At 45.7% G+C, this 20,056-nt stretch overlaps 1 protein-coding gene and 1 long non-coding RNA gene across 2 annotated transcripts in view; both read right to left on the bottom strand.

Annotated features, from left to right (window-relative positions):
• LOC112070358 (unconventional myosin-Vc-like) overlaps positions 1-20,056 on the bottom strand; it is an 89,576-nt gene that overhangs the window by 8,838 nt on the left and 60,682 nt on the right. Inside the window, 5 exon segments of the mRNA XM_070438936.1 lie at positions 969-1,016; positions 1,019-1,050; positions 1,153-1,238; positions 1,547-1,633; positions 4,312-4,317. Of these exon segments, the coding sequence (XP_070295037.1) occupies positions 969-1,016; positions 1,019-1,050; positions 1,153-1,238; positions 1,547-1,633; positions 4,312-4,317 (259 nt within the window).
• On the bottom strand, positions 9,160-9,626 carry LOC139024285 (uncharacterized). Its single transcript, XR_011475575.1, has 3 exons — positions 9,566-9,626; positions 9,284-9,361; positions 9,160-9,199 (listed from the first exon to the last, which is right to left on the bottom strand). It is a non-coding gene; the product is annotated as an uncharacterized lncRNA (long non-coding RNA).

Below are 20,056 nucleotides of genomic sequence, written 5' to 3'. Positions count from 1 at the left end.
AATGGTGACGTTTGTTCGTACCCCAGGAATGTACGTTTGTTAACAGGCTGACGGCGTTAGAATTCGGTTCATACACCAGAATGGTTGACGCTTACAGAATAGTCGGTCTCAGTACCCAGAAATCAGTGCGTGACGTTGAAACAATAGTTAACGGTTATACCACAGAATGGTGACGATTGTTCGAATTACCCAGAAAATAACGGTCGACGTTGTTCTGTTTGCCCAGCAATGTGACGTGTTCGTTACCACAGAATAAGGTGACGTTGTTCAGACCAGATGGTGACGGTGTTCAGTACCCAGAATGTGACGGTGTTCAGTACCCAGAATACGGTCGAACGTGGTCTCAGTACCAGAATGGTGACGTGTTCAGTTACCCAGAATGGTGACGTGTTCAGTACCCAGAATGGTGACGTTGTTCAGTACCCAGATGGTGACGTTGTTCGTTACCCAGAATGGTGACGTTGTTCGTTACCCAGAATGGTGACGTGTTCGTTACCCAGAATGGTGACGTGTTCGTTACCCAGAATGGTGACGTTGTTCGTTACCCAGATGGTGACGTTGTTCGTTCCGATGGTCGTTGTTCGTACCAGAATGGGACGGGTTCATTCCCAGGAATGGTGACGTGTTCAGTACCAGAATGGTGACGGTTCAGTACCCAGAATGGTGACGTGTTCGTACCCAGAATGGTGACGTGGTTCAGTACCAGAATGGTGACGTGTTCAGTACCAGATGATGAGTGTTCGTTACCAGAATGTGCGAGGTTCATTACCCAGAATGGTGACGTTGTTCGTTACCCAGAATGGTGACGTTGTTCGTTACCCAGAATGGTGACGTGTTCATTACCCAGAATAGGGTGACGTGTTCATTACCCAGAATGGTGACGTGTTCATTACCCAGAATGGTGACGTGTTCATACCAGAAATGTGACGTGTTCATTACCCAGAATGGTGACGTGTTCATTACCAGAATGATGTATTGAATGAGCTTGGGTTCATCCTCCCTCTTGTACTCCAACATCCGAGGTATTCTTTGGGAATAGTGGGCGCTGGCGTTTGATTGGCTGAGGAAGAAACCCCCCCCAAAAAACAGGAAATGAGGCGAATATCAAAGTGATAGAATATACCAGAAGTTTCTTTGTCAGTGCATAATCATGTTACCTTTCTCGATGTTTGAAGACTCTTCATTTTATTTTGTAGCTTCCTTCAACGATCCTTCATGTCGAGCTGTTCTTCAAAGTCCTGCAATAAAATGTAAGTATCACAAGGAGTGACTTACACACACAGTCAGTCCAAAACAGTCAGTCAGTCAGAAAGTCAGTCAGTCAAAAATCACAAACAGTCAGTCAGTCAGTCACCACAAACAGTCACAAACAAGTCACACAGTCAGTCAGTCACAAACAGTCAGTCAGTCACAAACAGTCAGTCAGTCACACCACAGTCAGTCAGTCACACACAGTCAGTCACACACACACAGTCAGTCACACACACACAGTCAGTCAGTCCACACACAGTCAGTCAGTCACACACACACAGTCCCCCCAACACACCATGTTCTCTGCAGTGAGTCGTGATGCCTCCTGAGTGAATCTGGTCTTGGCCTCGGTCTCGGTGTTCTTCTGTCTCCTGAGCACCTCCTCCGCTCCTCCACCTTCCTCTCCACCTCCTCCTTCTCCCGCTCCACCTGCTCATGCTGCTCCAACAGCCTGAACACAGAGGTTAGGGGGTCAAGTTGTGATCAGAATAGTAATGACGGCATGATTGTGGTCTTGTGTGGTTCGGTTGTTAAGAGTGCGGTGCTAGCATGTCGAGATAGGGGTTTCGGGTTCAATTCCCGTTGGGATCATTCATATCAAGTATATATAATTATACAGTGGGAGAAACAAGTATTTGATACACTGCCGACTTTTGCAGGTTTTCCTACTTACAAAGCATGTAGAGGTCTGTAATTTTTATCATAGGTACACTTCAACTGTGAGAGACGGAATCTAAAAACAAAAATCCAGAAAATCACATTGTATGATTTTAAATAATTAATTTGCATTTTATTGCATGACATAAGTATTTTGATCACCTACCAACCAGTAAGAATTCCGGCTCTCACAGACCTGTTAGTTTTTCTTAAGAGCCCTCCTGTTCTCCACTCATACCTTATTAAACTGCACCTTTGAACTCGTTACCTGTATAAAAGACACCTGTCCACACACTCAATCAAACAGATTCCAACCTCTCCACAATGGCCAAGACCAGAGAGCTGTGTAAGGACATCAGGGATAAATTGTAGACCTGCACAAGGCTGGGATGGGCTACCAGGACAATAGGCAAAGGCAGCTTGGTTGAGAAGGAAACACTGTTGGCGCAATTATTAGAAAATGGAAGAAGATCAAGATGACGGTCAATCACCCTGGGTCTGGGGTCCAATGCAAGATTTCACGCTCGTGGGGCATCAATGATCATGAGGAAGGTGAGGGATCAGGCCCAGAACTACAGGCAGGACCTGGTCAATGACCTGAAGAGAGCTGGGGACCACAGTCTAAAGAAAACGCATTAGTAAACACACGGTACGCCGTCATGATTAAAATCCTGCAGCGCACGCAATCCCTGCTTAAGCCAGTGCAATGTCCAGGCTGTCTGAAGTTTTGCCAATGACCATCTGGATGATACCAGAGAGGAATGGGGAGAGGTCATGTGGTCCTGATGAGACAAAAATTAGAGTCTTTTTGGTCTAACTCCACTCACCGTGTTTGGAAGGGGGAGAAAAAGAAAAAAGTTTTATTTGAGGGGTTAAACCCAAGAACACCATCCCAACCGTGAAGCATGGAGTGGAAACTCATTCTTGGGGATGCTTCTGCAACGGGGACAGGACGACTGCACCGTATTGAGGGAGAGGATGATGGGCCATGTATCGCGAGACTTGGCCAACAACCTCCTTCCCGCAGTAAAGAGCATAAGATGGGCTGTGGCTGGGTCTTCCAGCATGACACAACGACACACAGCACACACCATGGCAACTAGAGTGGCTCCGTAAGAAGCATCTCAAGGTCCTGGGTGGCCTAGCCAGTCTCCAGACCTGAACTCCAATAGAAAATCTTTGGAGGGAGCTGAACGTCCGTATTGCCCAGCGACAGCCCCGAAAACCTAAGGATCTTGGAGAAGATCTGTAGGAGGAGTGGGGCCAAATCCCCTGCGGGAGTGTGTGGCAACGCTAGTCAAGAACTACCAGGAAACGTATGACTCTGTAATTGCAACAAAGGGTTTCTGTACCAAAATATTTAAGTTCTGGCTTTTCTGATGTATCAAATAACTTATGTCAATGCCAATAAATGCAAATTAATACTTAAAAATCATACAATGTGATTATTCTGGATTTTTTGTTTTTAGTTCCGTCTCTCATAGTGAAGTTACTATGATAAAAAATTACAGAAACCTCTACATGCTTTGTAAGTAGGAAAAACCTGCAAATCGGCAGTGTATCAAAATACGTTTCTCCCACTGTATATACACAACACACACATATAATACACACGCATACATACAGTAAAATGTTTCGCCACTCCACTGTCCTGGAGTCCTGGATTATCGAGAAAGTGGGACAGGTTGATATGAGCATCTGTGCCAGAAGTAATGCAATAAATGCGAACTGTATTGTTATAGTTTTGAGTGGGACAGGGATTGTATGATTGTTTCAGGTAACATTGATTGACGTCTGAGACTACCCGTATCCGGGTACAGTTCGTTTGTGTGAGAGGCTTCCTCTTCAATCGATTTCATAGTATGATAGTCGTCTGTTGTTTGGTATTGGTGTGTTGATGTTGATGTCGTAAATGTTGTTCTGTCCACGTCAATTTTTCTACTCCAAGACAAAATAAATATAATGAAAATTATAGATAGAAAGTAGATAGCATGTTTATGATAGTGAGACATTAATAAGTGATGTTGGGAATGACTTCTTAATTGAGACTGTGGTTAACCTCTCAAATGAGATCCTCGCTCGAACTCGTGAAGTGATCGGCCTAGAGTGTTGGATAGTGGATGATAGTGTGAAGAGGTTTGATGTTGTTAGGTGGTGAGAGGAGAGACGATGTCTACTGCTGTCATACTCACCTGTCGCTGAGTAACTTGCCTCAGTGTGGGATCTTGTGACCCAGGGTTCCTTGTTTGTATGTCGTGAGTTAGATGGCTTCTGACGACAGTCTAAATGGTCGGTTGCAACAGCGGTTCTAGGTGAGTGTATGGGTCAGATGTTAATGTTTCGTCTTAGGTGGGATATCACGTCTTGGTTCATTGATCCTGGCCGATGCTGTCGTTGACAGACATTTTTCTCCTGGAACAGTTTCTGCAGTCGCATGAGTTGAATTTTATCTTTGTTCTGAGGTAGTGTGGCACCATAGTGTAAATGATCATAAGCTCCTCGCTCTCGCTCTCTGATCTCTGAGCTATCGGGTTAGATCCTCTGATCTGTTCTCTTCAGTATGGTTCTGTTCTGTCATCGCAGCTAGTGACATGGCTCGGCAGACAGATGTAGATACGACAAAACTCTAGTTAGCAACTGATCACTCTCTGAGATCAGATGCTAGTGCTAACTGACAAATTCAGATAAATAGTGCTAGGTGATCGTGGAGTGATATCACATGTAAACTCTCATATATTAGTCTCTCAGTCTATCTAGAACTAAACTCGTGATCTCTGGCTAGAGTCTAGGTGATCGAATGACGATAGTAGCATCGTCTCAGATCCTGTGTAGGTATCACACTTGATGACTGACTTGTAATTTATATGCTATGCTCCGAGCTCGTGCGGTGTGAAATTATGATGAATGAGTTGTGTAATGTTGTATCTGCCGCTCAAGGTAGGGTTGTGCTTAATTCTGCACTCGCTAGTAAATGTTGCTCAGTGGGAACACGGGCTCTATCGATGTTGTAAGTGCTCTCTTATGTCTCGCTCGATGGACGAGTCCTCGTACTGAATAGTACTAGATTTATGTCACTCTCTGCTGCTTACTATTAGAGTCTCGCCTCACTTGAGGTCAGATAACAGTGAGCGCATGTTATCGGTTTCTCTGTGTTGTAGTGATATCTCTTGTGGAGGATACAGTTGGATAGTCCTCGACAGGAGATCGTATTGTTGGATCAAGTGTGGAGACATCCAGATGGATTCGCTATTAGATGTAGCTCCAATATGTCAATGTTCTTGGAGGTTGGTGACATGGTTTGGAACACACCTCAATACGATAGTTCATTGAGATGTACCAGTAGGGGTGTTTCGTTTGTTGAGGGACAAGAAGTCTGTCAAATAGACTGATGATGCTGAGACCAGGTTGTCTGTGTTGGGATAGGGGATGTGCTAAACTACGCAAATGCAGAGTAAAGCTGTGTGATACCTGGTATGTGGGACGAGGGTTTGTTTGCATGTAAGAGTAGAGCTCCAACTAATGATCGCGTGAGTTGGGAGCGACACTTGCAGTATGGGATTTCTCGTCTTGGCGTTTCATACACATACCCCTACAGAACTCTGTATGATCTGGGACCAGTTAAGGGGTTTGTGGGGACAACACAAACAGATCCTGGACCAGTAGGGGGTTGTGGAACAACACAACAGTCTGGGACCAGTAGGGGGTTGTGGAGACAACACAAACGATCTGGGACCAGTAGGGTTTGTGGAGGACAGCACAAACAGATCTGGACCCAGTAAGGTTTGTGGGGACAAAACACAAACAATCTGGGACCAGTAGGGGTTTGTGTAGAACACAAACAGATCTGGGACCAGTAGGGTTTGGGGAGACAACCCAAACAGATCTGGACCAGGTTAATGTAGGATCCGAGTGGATGGGAAAAACCAAACGTGTTCGACCTTGGTAGCTTTCTGCAGCCCATCAAAAAGCCGATCAACAGAGTCCCAGCTTCAATATCTGGTCGGCCCATCGGAGGTCAACCTTTTAACAAAAAAAACATGTGTAAACTGGATTGAACCTATCATTGTTCCCAAATATGTATAGAGAACTAATAAGTTACATATGTATAGAAATTACACTACCTGGAAATGACCTCCTCTTCTCACGCCACCAAGGAAGTTGTCTTGTAAATCACACTCTCTTAGCTATAGGAAAAGAGTCAAACAAGTCATGGCCTGAACAGTCGGACCCTAACCACCCTGGACTGAGACCGGACCTGAACCACCCTGTACCCGCGAACTGAACCACCTGCTTACCGGACCTGAACCACCCTGTACTAGACCTGGAACCACCCTGTACTAGACCCTGATACCAACCTGTACTAGACCTGAACCACCCTGTACTAGACCTGGACCACCCTGTACTAGACCTGAACCACCCTGTTACTAGACCTGAACCACACTGTACCGGACCCACACTGTATGACCGGACCTGGAACCGCACTGTACTGGACCGAACCTGAAGCCACCCTGTACTAGACTGGACCACCTGATAGACCTGAACCACCCTGTACTAGACCTGGACCCACCCTGTACTAACTGAACCACCCTGTTACTGACTGAACCACCCGTACATAGACCTGAACCACCCTGTACTAGAGGGGTTCCTGAACACCCCTGTACTGGGACCTAAACCACCCTGTACTGACCTGGACCACCCTGTTTACTAGACCTGAACACCCTGTACTAGACCTGGAACACACTGTTACTAGACCTGAACCACACGTACTAGACTGAACCACCTGTACTAGACCTGTAACCACCTGTACTGGACCTGAAACCACCCTGTACTAGACCTAACCACCCTGATACTGGACCTAACCACCCTGTACCTAGACCTGAACCACCCCTGTACTAGACCTGAACCACCCATTGTACTAGACCGAAACCACCCTGCTACTAGACCTGAACCACCCTGTACTAGACTGCGACACCCTGTTACTAGACCTGAACCACCCTGTACTAAGACCTGAACCACCACTGGTACTAGAACTGAACCACCCTGTACTAGACCCTGAACCACCCTGTACTGGACCTTGAACCACCTGTACTTGGACCTTGAAACCACCCTGTACTGGACCTAAACCACCCTGTACTAGACCTGAACCACCCTGTACTAACCTTGAACCACCCTGTACTAGACCTGAACCACCCTGCTACTAGACCTGAAACCACCTGTACTAGACCGGAAACCACCTGTACTAGACCTGAACCACCCTGTACTAGACCTGAACCCACACCTGCACCCACACTGTACGGCACACTGTACCGGACCTGACCACACTGTACCGGACCCGACCTGAACCGCACTGTACTGGACCGGGACCTGAACCACCCTGTACCTGAACACCCTGTACTGGACCTGAACCACCCTGTACTGGACCGACCTGAACCACACTGTACTGGACCGGACCTGCCACAGTGTACTTGGAACCTGACCCACAATGTACTGGAACGGACCTGAACCACACTTGTACTGGGACCGGCGCTGAACCACATGTACTGGACCGGACCTAACCACATTGTACGGACGACCTGGAACCACACTGTACTGGACCGACCTGAAACCACATTGTACTGGACGGACCAGTACAATGTGGTTCAGGTCCGGTCCAGTACAGTGTGGTTCAGGCCCGTCCAAGTACAGTTTGTGGTTCAGGTCCGTTCCAGTACTTGTGGGTCAGGTCCAGTACACTGTGGGTCAGGTCCGGTCCAGTACAGTGTGGTTCAGGTCCGGTCCAGTACAGGGGTGGTTCAGTCCAGTACAGGGTGTTCAGGTACAGGGTGGTTCAGGTCCGTCCAGTACAGTGCGGTTCAGGGGGTCCGGTACAGTGTGGAGTCAGGTCCGAGTGTGTCCGGTTACATGTGGGTCAGGTGTGGTCGGCTAGTACAGGTGTTCAGGTTAGTACAGGGTGGTTCAGGTCTAGTACAGGGTGGTTCAGGTCTAGTACAGGGTGGTTCAGTTCTAGTCAGAGGTGGTTCAGGTCTGTACAGGTGGTTCAGGTCTTATTGACAGGGTGGTTTAGTCCAGTACAGGGTGGTTCAGGTTCTAGTACAGGGGTGGTTCAGGTCCAGTACAGGGTGGTTCAGGTCTATCAGGTGGTTCAGTCTAGTACAGTGTGGTCAGGTCTATATACAGGGTGGTTCAGTCTAGTACAGGGTGGTCCAGGTCTAGTACAGGGTGGTTCAGTCTAGTACAGGGTGGTTCAGGTCTAGTACAGGGTGGTTCAGGTCTAGTAAGGTGGTTCAGTCTAGAATACAGGTGGTTTAGGCAGTACACGGTGGTTCAGGTCTAGTACAGGGTGGTTCAGGTCCAGTACAGGGTGTTCAGCTTAGTACAGGGTGGTTCAGTCTAGTACAGTGTGGTTCAGGTCTAGTACAGTGTGGTCAGGTCTAGTACAGGGTGGTTCAGGTCTAGTTACAGGGTGTCCAGGTTCTAGTACAGGGTGGTTTAGGTCCCAGTACAGGGTGGTTCAGGGTCTAGACAGGGTGGTTCAGGTCTAGTACAGGGTGGTTCAGGTCTAGTACAGAGTGGTTCAGGGTCTAGTACAGGGTGGTCCAGGTCTAGACAGGGTGGTTCAGGTCTAGTAACAGGGGGTCCAGTCTATACAGGGTGTTCAGGTCCGGTCCAGTACAGTTGCGGTTCAGGTCCGGTCCAGTACAGTGTGGTCCGTATCAGTGTGCGTTCAGGTCTAGTACAGGGTGTGGTTCAGGTTAGTACAGTGGTCCAGTCTAGTACAGGGTGGTTCAGGTCTAGTACAGGGTGGTCAGTTAGTACAGGGTGGTTCAGTCTAGTACAGGGTGGTTCAGGTCCGGCTACAGGGTGGTTCAGGTCCGGTACAGGGTGGTTCAGGTCCGGTCCAGTCCAGGTGGTTCAGGGTCCGACTGTCAGGCCGATGACTGTTTGACTCTTTTCCTATAGCTAAGATGAGTGTGATTACAAGACAACTTCTTGGTGGCGTGATGGAAAGAGAGTCATTTCCATGTAGTGTAATTTACTTACATATGTAACTATATTATTCTCTATACATATTTGGGAACAATGATAGGTTCAATCCAGTTACACATGTTTTTTTTGTTAAAAGGTTGACCTCCGATGGGCTGACCAGATATATGAAGCTGGGGATCTGTTGACGGCTTTTGATGGGCTGCAGAAAGCTACCAGGTCTTGACACGTTTGGTTTTTCCATCCACTCTGGATCTCTACATTAACCTGGTCCCAGATCTGTTTGTGTTGTCTCCACAAAAACCCCCTACTGGTCCCAGATCTGTTTGTGTTGTCTCCACAAACCCCCTACGGTCCCAGATCTGTTGTGTTGTCCCCACAAACCCCTTACTGGTCCCAGATCTGTTTGTGCTGTCTCCACAAACCCTACTGGTCCCAGATCTGTTTGTGTTGTCTCCACAACCCCCTACTGGTCCCAGAATTCTGTTTGTTTTGTCTCCACAACCCCCTCTACTGGTCCCAGATCTGTTTGTGTTGTCCCCACACAAACCCCTTACTGGTCCCAATCTGTTTGTTGTCCCCACAAACCCCTTACTGGTCCCAGATGGTTTGTGCTGTCTCCACAAACCCCCTACTGGTCCCAGATTGTTTGTTTGTCTCCACAACCCCCTACTGGTCCCAGATCTGTTTGTGTTGTCTCCACAAACCCCCTACTGGTCCCAGATCTGTTTGTGTTTGTCTCCAACAAACCCCTACTGTATGGTCACTGTCATGGATGCTCTTTAAATCCCAAGGTTGTGGGTTCAATTCCCACAGATCACATGTACTAAAAACGTATATGCGCTCACTGTGCTGGAGGTGGTTAAAAGCGCGTGACATAATGTAGTGCTGCTACTGTAAGGATTCACATGGCCCTTCTTGCCCCGATTGTGAGGAATAAACCTTATTGAGGCTATAAAATAGACATCTTCTATTTCACACGGGTCATTGACATCCAAGGCTAGTGAATTAAGGTGGGTTGTTCGTCTGTCTGACAGACTGACTGTTTGTTTGTGACCTGACTTTGTTGTTAATGACTGAATTTTTGTGTGTGTGACTGGACTGTTTGTGTGTGTGTGACTTGTTTGTCTGTTCATCTGTCTGCCGGCAGATGCGGAGAGAAAGCAGAAGGAACAGAAAGAGGTCTCCGACAGCCAGTATGGAGGGCTGACGTTCAAGGTGGAACACCTGCAGAACGAAACAATTCAGCTGCAGAAACTGTTCCAGGAGAAAATGTCTGTCAACGACAGCATCGGCCAGGAAGTGACCAGGCTGAACCAGGAAAAACATTGGTCATACCTGAGCTGAAGCAGACTGTGTCAGAGTACAACGACATAAACAGGAACTGGAAGACCAACTGGAGGAAGCAGGCCAGAGGATGACAGGTAGACACCTCTACCCTACACCTCTCACCCTACACCATCACTTAGGTCTTATAGGTTCGGGTCATTGTTATCCAGTCAACTCAAGAAGTCATTTCCAATCATTTATCTCATTTAAAAAAAATGTATTTTCTTTCTTTTTTCTTTTTTTTTTTGTTAGAAAAAATTGAGGAGATGGTCAAAAAAGCTTCAGATTGAATGTTGAAGAGGAAGCCTCCCAACGCAGTACTGGTTAGTATATCCTTCAGCCCTGAATCATATAACAATTTCCATTGGTCTGCAATGTTTTATCCAAAGCGACTCCAGGACAGTGGATGCAACATTTACTGTATGTATGCGTGTGTATTATATGTGTGTGTTGTGTATATACAGTGGGAGAACAAGTATTTGATACACTGCCGATTTGCAGGTTTTCCTACTTACAAAGCATGTTAGAGGTCTGTAATTTTTATCATAGGTTACACTTCAACTATGAGAGACGGTAATTAAAACAAAAATCCAGAAAATCACATGTATGATTTTAAGTAATTAATTTGCATTTTATTGCTTGACATAAAGTATTTGATACATCAGAAAAGCAGAACTTAATATTTGGTACAGAAACCTTTGTTTGCAATTACAGAGATTCATACGTTCCTGTGTTTCTTGACAGGTTTGCACACACTGCAGCAGGGATTTGGCCCACTCTCCCTACAGATCTTCTCCGATCCTTCAGGTTCGGGGCTGTCGCTGGGCAATACGACGTTCAGCTCCCTCCAAAGATTTTCTATTGGGTTCAGGTCTGGAGACTGGCTAGGCCACTCCAGACTTGAGATGCTTCTCTACGGAGCCACTCCTTAGTTGCCATGGCTGTTGTGCTTTGTGCTGTCATGCTGGAAGACCCAGCCACGACCCATCTTCAATGCTCTTACTGAGGGAAGGAGGTTGTTGGCCAAGATCTCGCGTATACATGCCCCATCCATCCTCCCCTCAATACGGATGCAGTCGTCCTGTTCCCCTTGCAGAAAACATCCCCAAAAGAATGATGTTTCCACCCCATGCTTCACGGTTGGGATGGTGTTCTTGGGGTTGTTACTCATACTTCTTCTTTCCTCCAACACGGTTGAGTGGATGTAGACCAAAAAGCTCTATTTTTGTTCTCATCAGACCACATGACCTTCTCCCATTCCTCCCTCTGGATCATCCAGATGCATTGGCAAACTTCAGACAGGCCTGGACATGCACTGGCTTAAGCAGGGGACCTTGCGTGCGCTGCAGGATTTTTAATCCATGACGGCGTAGGTGTGTTACTAATGGTTTCTTTGAGACTGTTGGTCCCAGCTCTCTTCAGGTCATTGACCAGGTCCTGCCGTTAGTTCTGGGCTGATCCCTCACCTTCCTTCATGATCATTGATGCCCCACGAGGTGTAAATCTTGCATGGAGCCCCAGACCCAGGGTGATTGACCGTCATCTGCTGTAAACTTCATTTTCTAATAATTGAGCAACAGTTGTTTTCCTTCTCACCAAGTGCTTCGGCTATTTCCTGTAGCCCATCCCAGCCTTCATGCACTCTTACAAATTTTATCCCTGATGTCCTTACACAGCTCTCTGGTCTTGCCATTGTGGATTGAACGGATTTGAACTCTGTTAATTAGCAGATGTGTGGCACAGGTTCTATTTTAGTACTAGGTAACCGGTTCAAACCAGGTGCAGTTGAATAACAGTATGAGTCGGGAGAAACAGGAGTGCTTCTTAAAAGAGAAAACTAAACATGGTCTGTGAGAGCCGGAATTCTTACTGGTATGGTTCAATTTTTCAGTGAAAAATCATACATACTTAGCTACATACATTAATGTCTAAAATATAAACTAAACAATGTATGATTTCTGTCGATTTTTTGTTTTATTCCCGTTATCTGTCACAGTTGAAGTGTTACCTATGCTATAAATCATTACAGAACCATCCTAACATGCATTTGTAAGTAGGATAAACCTGCAAAATCGACAGGTGTAATCAAATACTTGTCTCTCCCCACTGATCAAATTTATTATATTAATGAATAGTCCCCACGGGAATTGAAACCCGAAACCCCTATGTCCGCACATGCTAAGCAACCGACACTTTACCACACCGAACCACACAAGCCACATCAGCCGTCTTACTATTCTATCACCAAACTGACCCCTCTAACCTCTGTGATTCAAGCTCGTTGACGAGCAGCCATGAGCCAGGCTCGGAGCGGGAGAAGGAGTGAGGTGGAGAGGAAGGTTGGGGAGGACTGGAGGAGGTGCTCCAGGGACAGAAAACCCGTCAGACACGAAGTGCCAAAGACCAGATTCACTCAGAGGCATCACTGACTCACTGACAACAAGAGAACTGGTAGTGTTGGAGGACCTGTGTGCGCTGTCCCACATTGTCGTGACTGACTGACTGGTGAGCATAGTCGAATTTGACGAACCTGCTGTGTGGTAGCACTTGACCCGAGTGTGAGTGTGAGTGACATTGACTGTGCGTGTGACTGACTGACTCGTGTGGACTGTCGCGAACTGCAACTAGTGTGTACATGACTGAATCGACATGACATCGTAGCTTAGTGCATCATCGAAACCTGTCTCGACCACGTCAGTGCTAGACCTATATTTGTGACCTGCTTATGGTCGTGTGAGCATACACTTCTGAGACTGACTGACCTGTTTAAGTGACCCATATTCTGACTGCGAACGACTTCTTGTCGACTGCACCACCTGCAACTGTTTGGCTGAAACTGACTGTAGTTGTGTAAATCCACTTACACTTGTGTACTATACATTTTTATTGCGGACTGTCAGAAAAACAGCCTGTCCCACTCCGATCCGACAAATGAATGATACTTACAGGTTCTAGATATTACGAGAAGCTACAAAACTAACAAATTGAAAGAGTCTTCATAGATACACATCCGCGACAGCATACAGGTAAGATGACATTAACTTAGCTACTGGACCCAAGTAAACCTTTTCTACGGCTAATATTTCTAATCACCATCATTTGATATTTCGGCTCACAAATTTTCCTGTCTTCTTTGTGTGCCCTAGCAGGCGAGTTTGACCTTAACCTCAAGACCATCATCCCAAACGCCAGCCGATACACCCTCTACTATCCCAAAGTAATACCTCAACCCCGGGATATGGTTCGTCAACGTCAGACACAAAGAGGAGGATGAACCCCAAGCTCATTCTCAATAACCATTCATCTTACATGGTCAGTATACATGAAACCACGTCACCATTTCTGAGTGTTACCCACTTCAACTTGGCAACACCATTGTCACCCAATCTTTCCGACATCATACAACCGGATGTTGAACCCACCACCTCAGTACCAACACACTTGGGTAATTGAACCATCGTCAACCCATCTGTGATCATACAGATACACTGTATGACCACACTCAGACAACATGTCACCCTCACATTTCCTAGTACAACCTGTCCACGTGATAGACTGAAACACCAGTTCATCATATACCTGTACATCATACAACCTGTCCCCACTCAGACAAAGCGTAACGAACAATCTGTCACCCCTTCTGTTACATTCATAACAAGGCGCTTAGTACGAACCCACACCCCGTCACACAAGATATCTCAAGCATTACGTATACAAATGAATACACACTGATCCAACACATTTTGTCGCCCACTCAGACAACATTACTACATCAACAACCTGTCGCTCACCACTCAGAAACCGCAAGCAACATACCTTTCCATCACATATTCCCTTGCATACAACCTGTCCCACTTCACACCAACAGTACTACATCATACAACCTGTCCCAGTCTTTACGACAACCATGAACTTTACCGTCCCTTCTGGTTAACATGCAAAACAACTCACCCATTCCGTTACACATGTTCCCGTACATCACGACAACAACAACTTGATTCACCTACCCATTTCATGTGACAACCTGTCCACTCAGGACAACATTTACACACAACATACGAGTCACTGTCCCACTCAGACCTAGAACACCATGTCCATCCCATTCACTACATCATTAGCGAGACCTGTCGCCAGTATACAGACCTGACACCACATTACTGATACCACCACGTCTTACCTGTACAACCTGGTCGGCTCAACTCATGAACACACCAACTTGATCCAACCCTTCGTACATCAGTGACACCTGTCCACTAGACAAACATTTACATCCTCTCGTTTCCCTCCGGTTAATACACGTAACCAACGTCACCATTTCTGGTGTTGTTGCTTGAGGAGAGATGTAATGTTGTCTGAGGTGGACAGGTTGCTATGAATGGTGTAACGAGATACATACGGTCACTTCTGTGTCTGAGGAACGAAACAACGCACCATTCTGGGTATAAGGAACACGTCGACCATTCTGGGTTGTATGATGTAGTAATGTTGTCTGAGTGGGACAGTTGTATGAGTGTAGTAAGTGGTAATGCTCGAACACGTCCACCATTCTGCTGAGTGGACAGTGGGTAAATCGAACAGTCTCGTCACCATTCTGGGGGTAACGAAACAACGTCACCATTTCTGGGTACTGAAACAACGTCACCCATTCTGGGTACTGAACACGTTCACCATTCTGTGGTGTGTAATGTTGTCTTAGAGCTGAACACGGTCCAACCCATTGCTGGTTGTGTACTGAACACGTCTACGGACATTTCTGTGTGGTAACTGAACGCTAAGTCACCATGCTGTGTGTGGTACTGACACGTCACCATTCGGTGCACTGGGATACATGTTGCTGATACAAACGTCACCATTCTGTGATGTGATAAGGTATGTTGTCTGAACGAGACAACGTCACCATTCTGTGGTAACGAACAACGTCACCATGGGTACACTGGGTTGGGTATGACGTGTAGTAATGTTGTTAGTCGGGACAGGTTGGGGTAAACGAACAATGTACTAGCCAATTCTGGTGAGTAATGCCTGTCTGAGTGCGGACAGGTTGTATGAGTGGTTAACGAACAAGCGTCAATGTTGTATTCGGAGTTGGACAGGGTGTAATGATCGTAAGTCAATAACGTGTTTCAACCCTGTTACGTGGTGCGGACAGGTTGTATGATGTAGTAATGTTGTCTGAGTGGGACAGGTCTGTATGATGTGTAATGTTGTCTGAGTGGGACAGGTGGTTGTATGATGGTAATTTGTCTGAGTGAGGACACGGCTCTATAGCTGATGATCAATAGTCACATTTTTGTGTCTGAGTGGGACAGGTGGTTTTATGATGTAGTAATGTTGTGTGAGACTCGGAACAACATTCGCCCACTTGGTATGATGTGTAATGTGTGGTTTAGAGTGGACAAGCGTATGCATAAACTGAATCCGTTTTGTCGTATGGTGTGGTCTTGTTGGGGTACAGGACGATTACGACCTTTCATAGCCTGATTTCATGTGAATGTGTCTGAGTGGGAAGGTTGTTGGGATTATGCTGAACAACGTCAGTACCAATTTGTGTGTGTGTGGAAGTGGGACAGGTTTGTGCTAACTGTATTGATTGTAGTAATGTATTGAGTTATGGACGTGGGACAGGTTGTAATGGAACCTGATCAAGTCGAGATGGTTGTCTCTTACTTGTGGGATGAGCAGGTTGTCCTATAGGAATGATGAGATCGATGTTACGTACCTCCGTGGTGGGTGAGAGAAGGATGAGTACTTAGCTACTGATATTCGTACTGAAAAGTGTTGTGATACTCAGGTGGTGGCAGGACATGTATCAGCATGAATGCTAGTAGATTTTAGTCGAAGTTTGGTGAACACTCTAGTTTCTCGTGTAATGCATTGTAGGGTATGATGTTTCTGTATTTTGAGCTGATGCAACAGAATGGTAGTAAGTAAGTGAATGTTGAAAACGTAGAGGATGTTGTCTAGTGGAAAGGTTGTAGGATGAATCGTAGACTCACTTGTCTGTCCTGTGTTGTTGCTCGAGACGTAGGGTATAGTGCCTCATTGTATTTTTGTAAGTGAGATGAATATTTTTCTGCAGTCGCAAACAAGAGATTAGCTTTTCCGATTGTGTGATGTAGGTCACTGTTTACTCCCATTCGCTCGTGCTCTGTGGTCAGAGCTGCGAAAGCCCAGTTGTTCATGAATCTCTCTGGACGTGGTTGTGTGAACATGCTCCCCCCTCCAATCCTCACGGTGTTGTTCCTGGACTCCAGCTTCTCTTGCTAGAGTAGGTAATAATACACTACCAAGCTCTTAGTCTCCCACTTGCAGCGCCAAGATTTGATAACCTGTCCATATGTTTGCAGACCTGCAATACCCTCAGGGTACTACATCATACAAAGGTAGTGCTCTGAACATGATTCGCCAATAAACACATGGCCCACTCAGACCCAACCGCAAGTGCCTTTCCCTTCAATGCGTGTGTGAGTCCTGCCAACGCTGATACCAATCCTCCAACCGTAGTCCCCCGGCGCAAAGCCATGCCATACTATCCACATGAACGACCATATATTCCCAGACTGACATCATACAACCTGGTTGTCTCCAGCATCGGAGTTACATACAACACTGGTTAGCTACACTTGAGTCAGTGCTCCATATTCCTGTTCTACAGATATCTGCATCTCATAGTTCCTTCATACGTGACTCACTAGAAACAATTCATCTCATAAGACAGCGAGACCCCACATCGCCTCCGTGAGTAACGCTCTTTCCTATCTTTTTGTCTCCCTAGACCGCCGGAATGATAGTTGACCACTTCACTGATGTTTAAATTCAACATGCCACAACTGTTATCCTTCAGGATATTTCTGATTGTTTTTATGTTGTCAACATATTGATTTACTGTTTCTCGCTCAGGATCCAACACCAAGGCCACAGAGACTTTGATTGTGCTCATCATCATAACAACTGGTGTCTACCTCTACTACACCTCTGCCCAACACATCTGTACACCACTGAGCATTCATTACCTCAAGTCTCCATGTAGCCCAACAACAGACAACATCACTACATCAATAACAAAAAGTTAACCACGTGGAGAGGGAGTGTAGGATTATCCTGTCCTACCCACTTTCATGACTTATTATTTCATTTAATACCTGCATACCACCATCCAAGGGTATTATACTACCACAGAGGAAACTGTACCCAGTGTTCACTATGTCTACTTTCATGAACTAAACAGTGTCTAAAGCTAATTACATCTGAATACCGGTAACAGCATCCCTTGTTTGCCTCACTCAGACATAAAATCTAATTATAAATTATATCTGATATTCCAATATTCCTAAATACTCCAATTTGTGTCACCTCAGCGCACGACTCATTGATCGAAAACCCATCGAACGTCCGCCTACATGTCCAAAATAAATGAAAACAACTGGCTCTTGGCAGTAACCCTATTCGAAGCATTCAGAGTACTTGACAAATACAATCAGACACCAGTACAAACAATTGTCTCCCCTCAAGCCACTGAACTCCTGGCCATTACTTCACATCCCGCATACAACTCTAGTCCCACTACATAATGACCCACAAACACCACCTTTATTTAACTATATCTGATTCACAATTGAGAACAGAACCGACCCTGTCTCCCACTCAGACAACATTACTACATCATACAACCTGTCCCACTCAGGACAACATTACTACATCATACAACCTGTTACACCCCTCTCATGAACTACAGGTGTTACGGATACTCTACTAACATAACAAATTGATGTGCCAGTTACCCTCTAGAATTCGCTCAAAAAAACGTTTTCGACACCCTCCACTACATTTTACGCGAGGCAATATCATTTATCCTTTATTACTTTACTTACCCCATATTTTAATCCTAACAATGCTCAGGTTGTTTAGCTAAAGGTAAAGACATCACTCAAGAACCCAACATATGAATAACTACATACACACATATGGAACAAACCTCATGGTTCCCATCTTCATACAGCAAACTTCTCACCCTCAACACTCAAACATACAAAACGCTGTGTCCCTACTATCACACACACAAAATCTCTAAAACATATATATTCATACTGAACCTTCTTGTTCACCCCACGTAGCACCAACATACTCCTTTAGCCATCATTTACAAAAATCGCGGACAATAGGCTTTGGCCACACCTCACTATCATAGCCATATCCATAACTCTAAGTCCTATAGGCGAATGAGGGGATTCTCGTGTTCCCACTTTCGCAGACCATAATCCTCACACACAATGAGTAGAGCGAAACCTGTCCCACTATTCAAGGCGCCTCGACCTAGATATGTCTGAGTCTACGAGTGACTAGCAACCATTGGTCTGTCCAAGCCCATTGCTGGGATTTCAAGACTGATGCCTTGAATTCTAAAATACATATACTTCAACTTGACCAACTGTCCAATCGCTACCACTACAGGGCAACCATACAACCAACTTACCTTTACATCTTCACCTCCCACAACCATGGCTTATCGTGGCTTGGCCAACCTCCAAGCACACTAGCAAGAACGATTCAATCACGCATTCTCCTCACTCTTTTATCTTCTCTCGCTCGCCGTTCTCTACTCTCTAGTTGACACTGGCGGAGTTGGGAGAAGAAGCCAAAAAATCTCTAATTTGGACTCATTCGCATGCCATGTTGTCTATTTCCAACCCTGAGTGGGACAGGGCTGTCTTAATGTTCCATTGAGCTCGTGTTGTCTTGGCCTCTAAAGCAAGTCTCTCATTTCATAATTGTGGTGTTGTCCTTTGAGTGGGAGTAGGTTGGTTTCTTTGTTGCAGCGAATTTAACTCGCATTGTGAAAGGTCAACTTGTGTATTCATTGCCTGAGAGTCTCTATGGCTAACACAGTATGGAAAGGAAATTCCATTCAGATATACATTTTTTACAAGGCACACCTTGTTATCATGATATTGAATATGTATTCCAAGTAATGTGGTACTGAGTGCGGATAATCTCATGAAAGATGGTGAGGGATGTAGTTGCCATAGGAGTTGTGCGCTCGAAAAGTCTGTCATCTGAAGGCATAAAGTGTTGGTGGCGACTTTCGATAGGAAGATAGAGGAACAGTCTAAGAATATTATTTTTTGTATTTTAATTATTGTCACTTTTTTTGTGATTACTACTTGTGTTCGACATATGTTTATTTCTGTTTTGAATGTCGTTGTGCAGACTATAATTCTTACAAGTTGTAGATGGTACTGTACTGGTTTGATATGATACATACATTGGTGTTCACTTTCCATTAAATATGTGTAGAACTCGAGAAAGTATTGTTATATATAAAGGTTAAAAAGGGCAATATAGATAAAAGGTTTTTCATTCAATGATTCATCGCATATGCACACAGTACCGTTCTCATCGTAAAGTGTGTGTGCGATGGTTCTGTTTCGCTTCCAGTTCCTGGTATGTGTCTGAGAACATGGAGTCTCCGGGATCTCTAAGGTATGAAGCTACAGGCTTCCCGTAAGCGATCCAGCAGTATTCTATAGGACCAGGATGGTTCATAGCTACTATCATCTTCTCTGCTTCTCCTCAGCTCCAGTCTGTACCACAGCACTATTGAGTCAGCACGCATGGAGAGGGGCTGGTAGACAGGTAAGGAGATTGTGGAGGGGGAACAGGTTGTGGATGGAGGGGCAGACAGGTAGGAGATGTGGTGGGGGGGAGTCTGACAGGTTGAGGGCTGGGTGTCGTTGGGGGTCAAGACAGGCGTAGGTGAGGGGACAATGGGGTTGTGGTATGAAGTGTGTCAGACAAGGTTATGGAGATTGTGGGGGCTGGGTGTCAAGGACTGGGT

This window comes from Salvelinus sp. IW2-2015, unplaced genomic scaffold (assembly GCF_002910315.2).
Source record: "Salvelinus sp. IW2-2015 unplaced genomic scaffold, ASM291031v2 Un_scaffold1303, whole genome shotgun sequence".
NCBI lineage: Eukaryota > Metazoa > Chordata > Actinopteri > Salmoniformes > Salmonidae > Salvelinus > Salvelinus sp. IW2-2015.
This window is presented reverse-complemented; position numbering and strand designations above follow the sequence as displayed.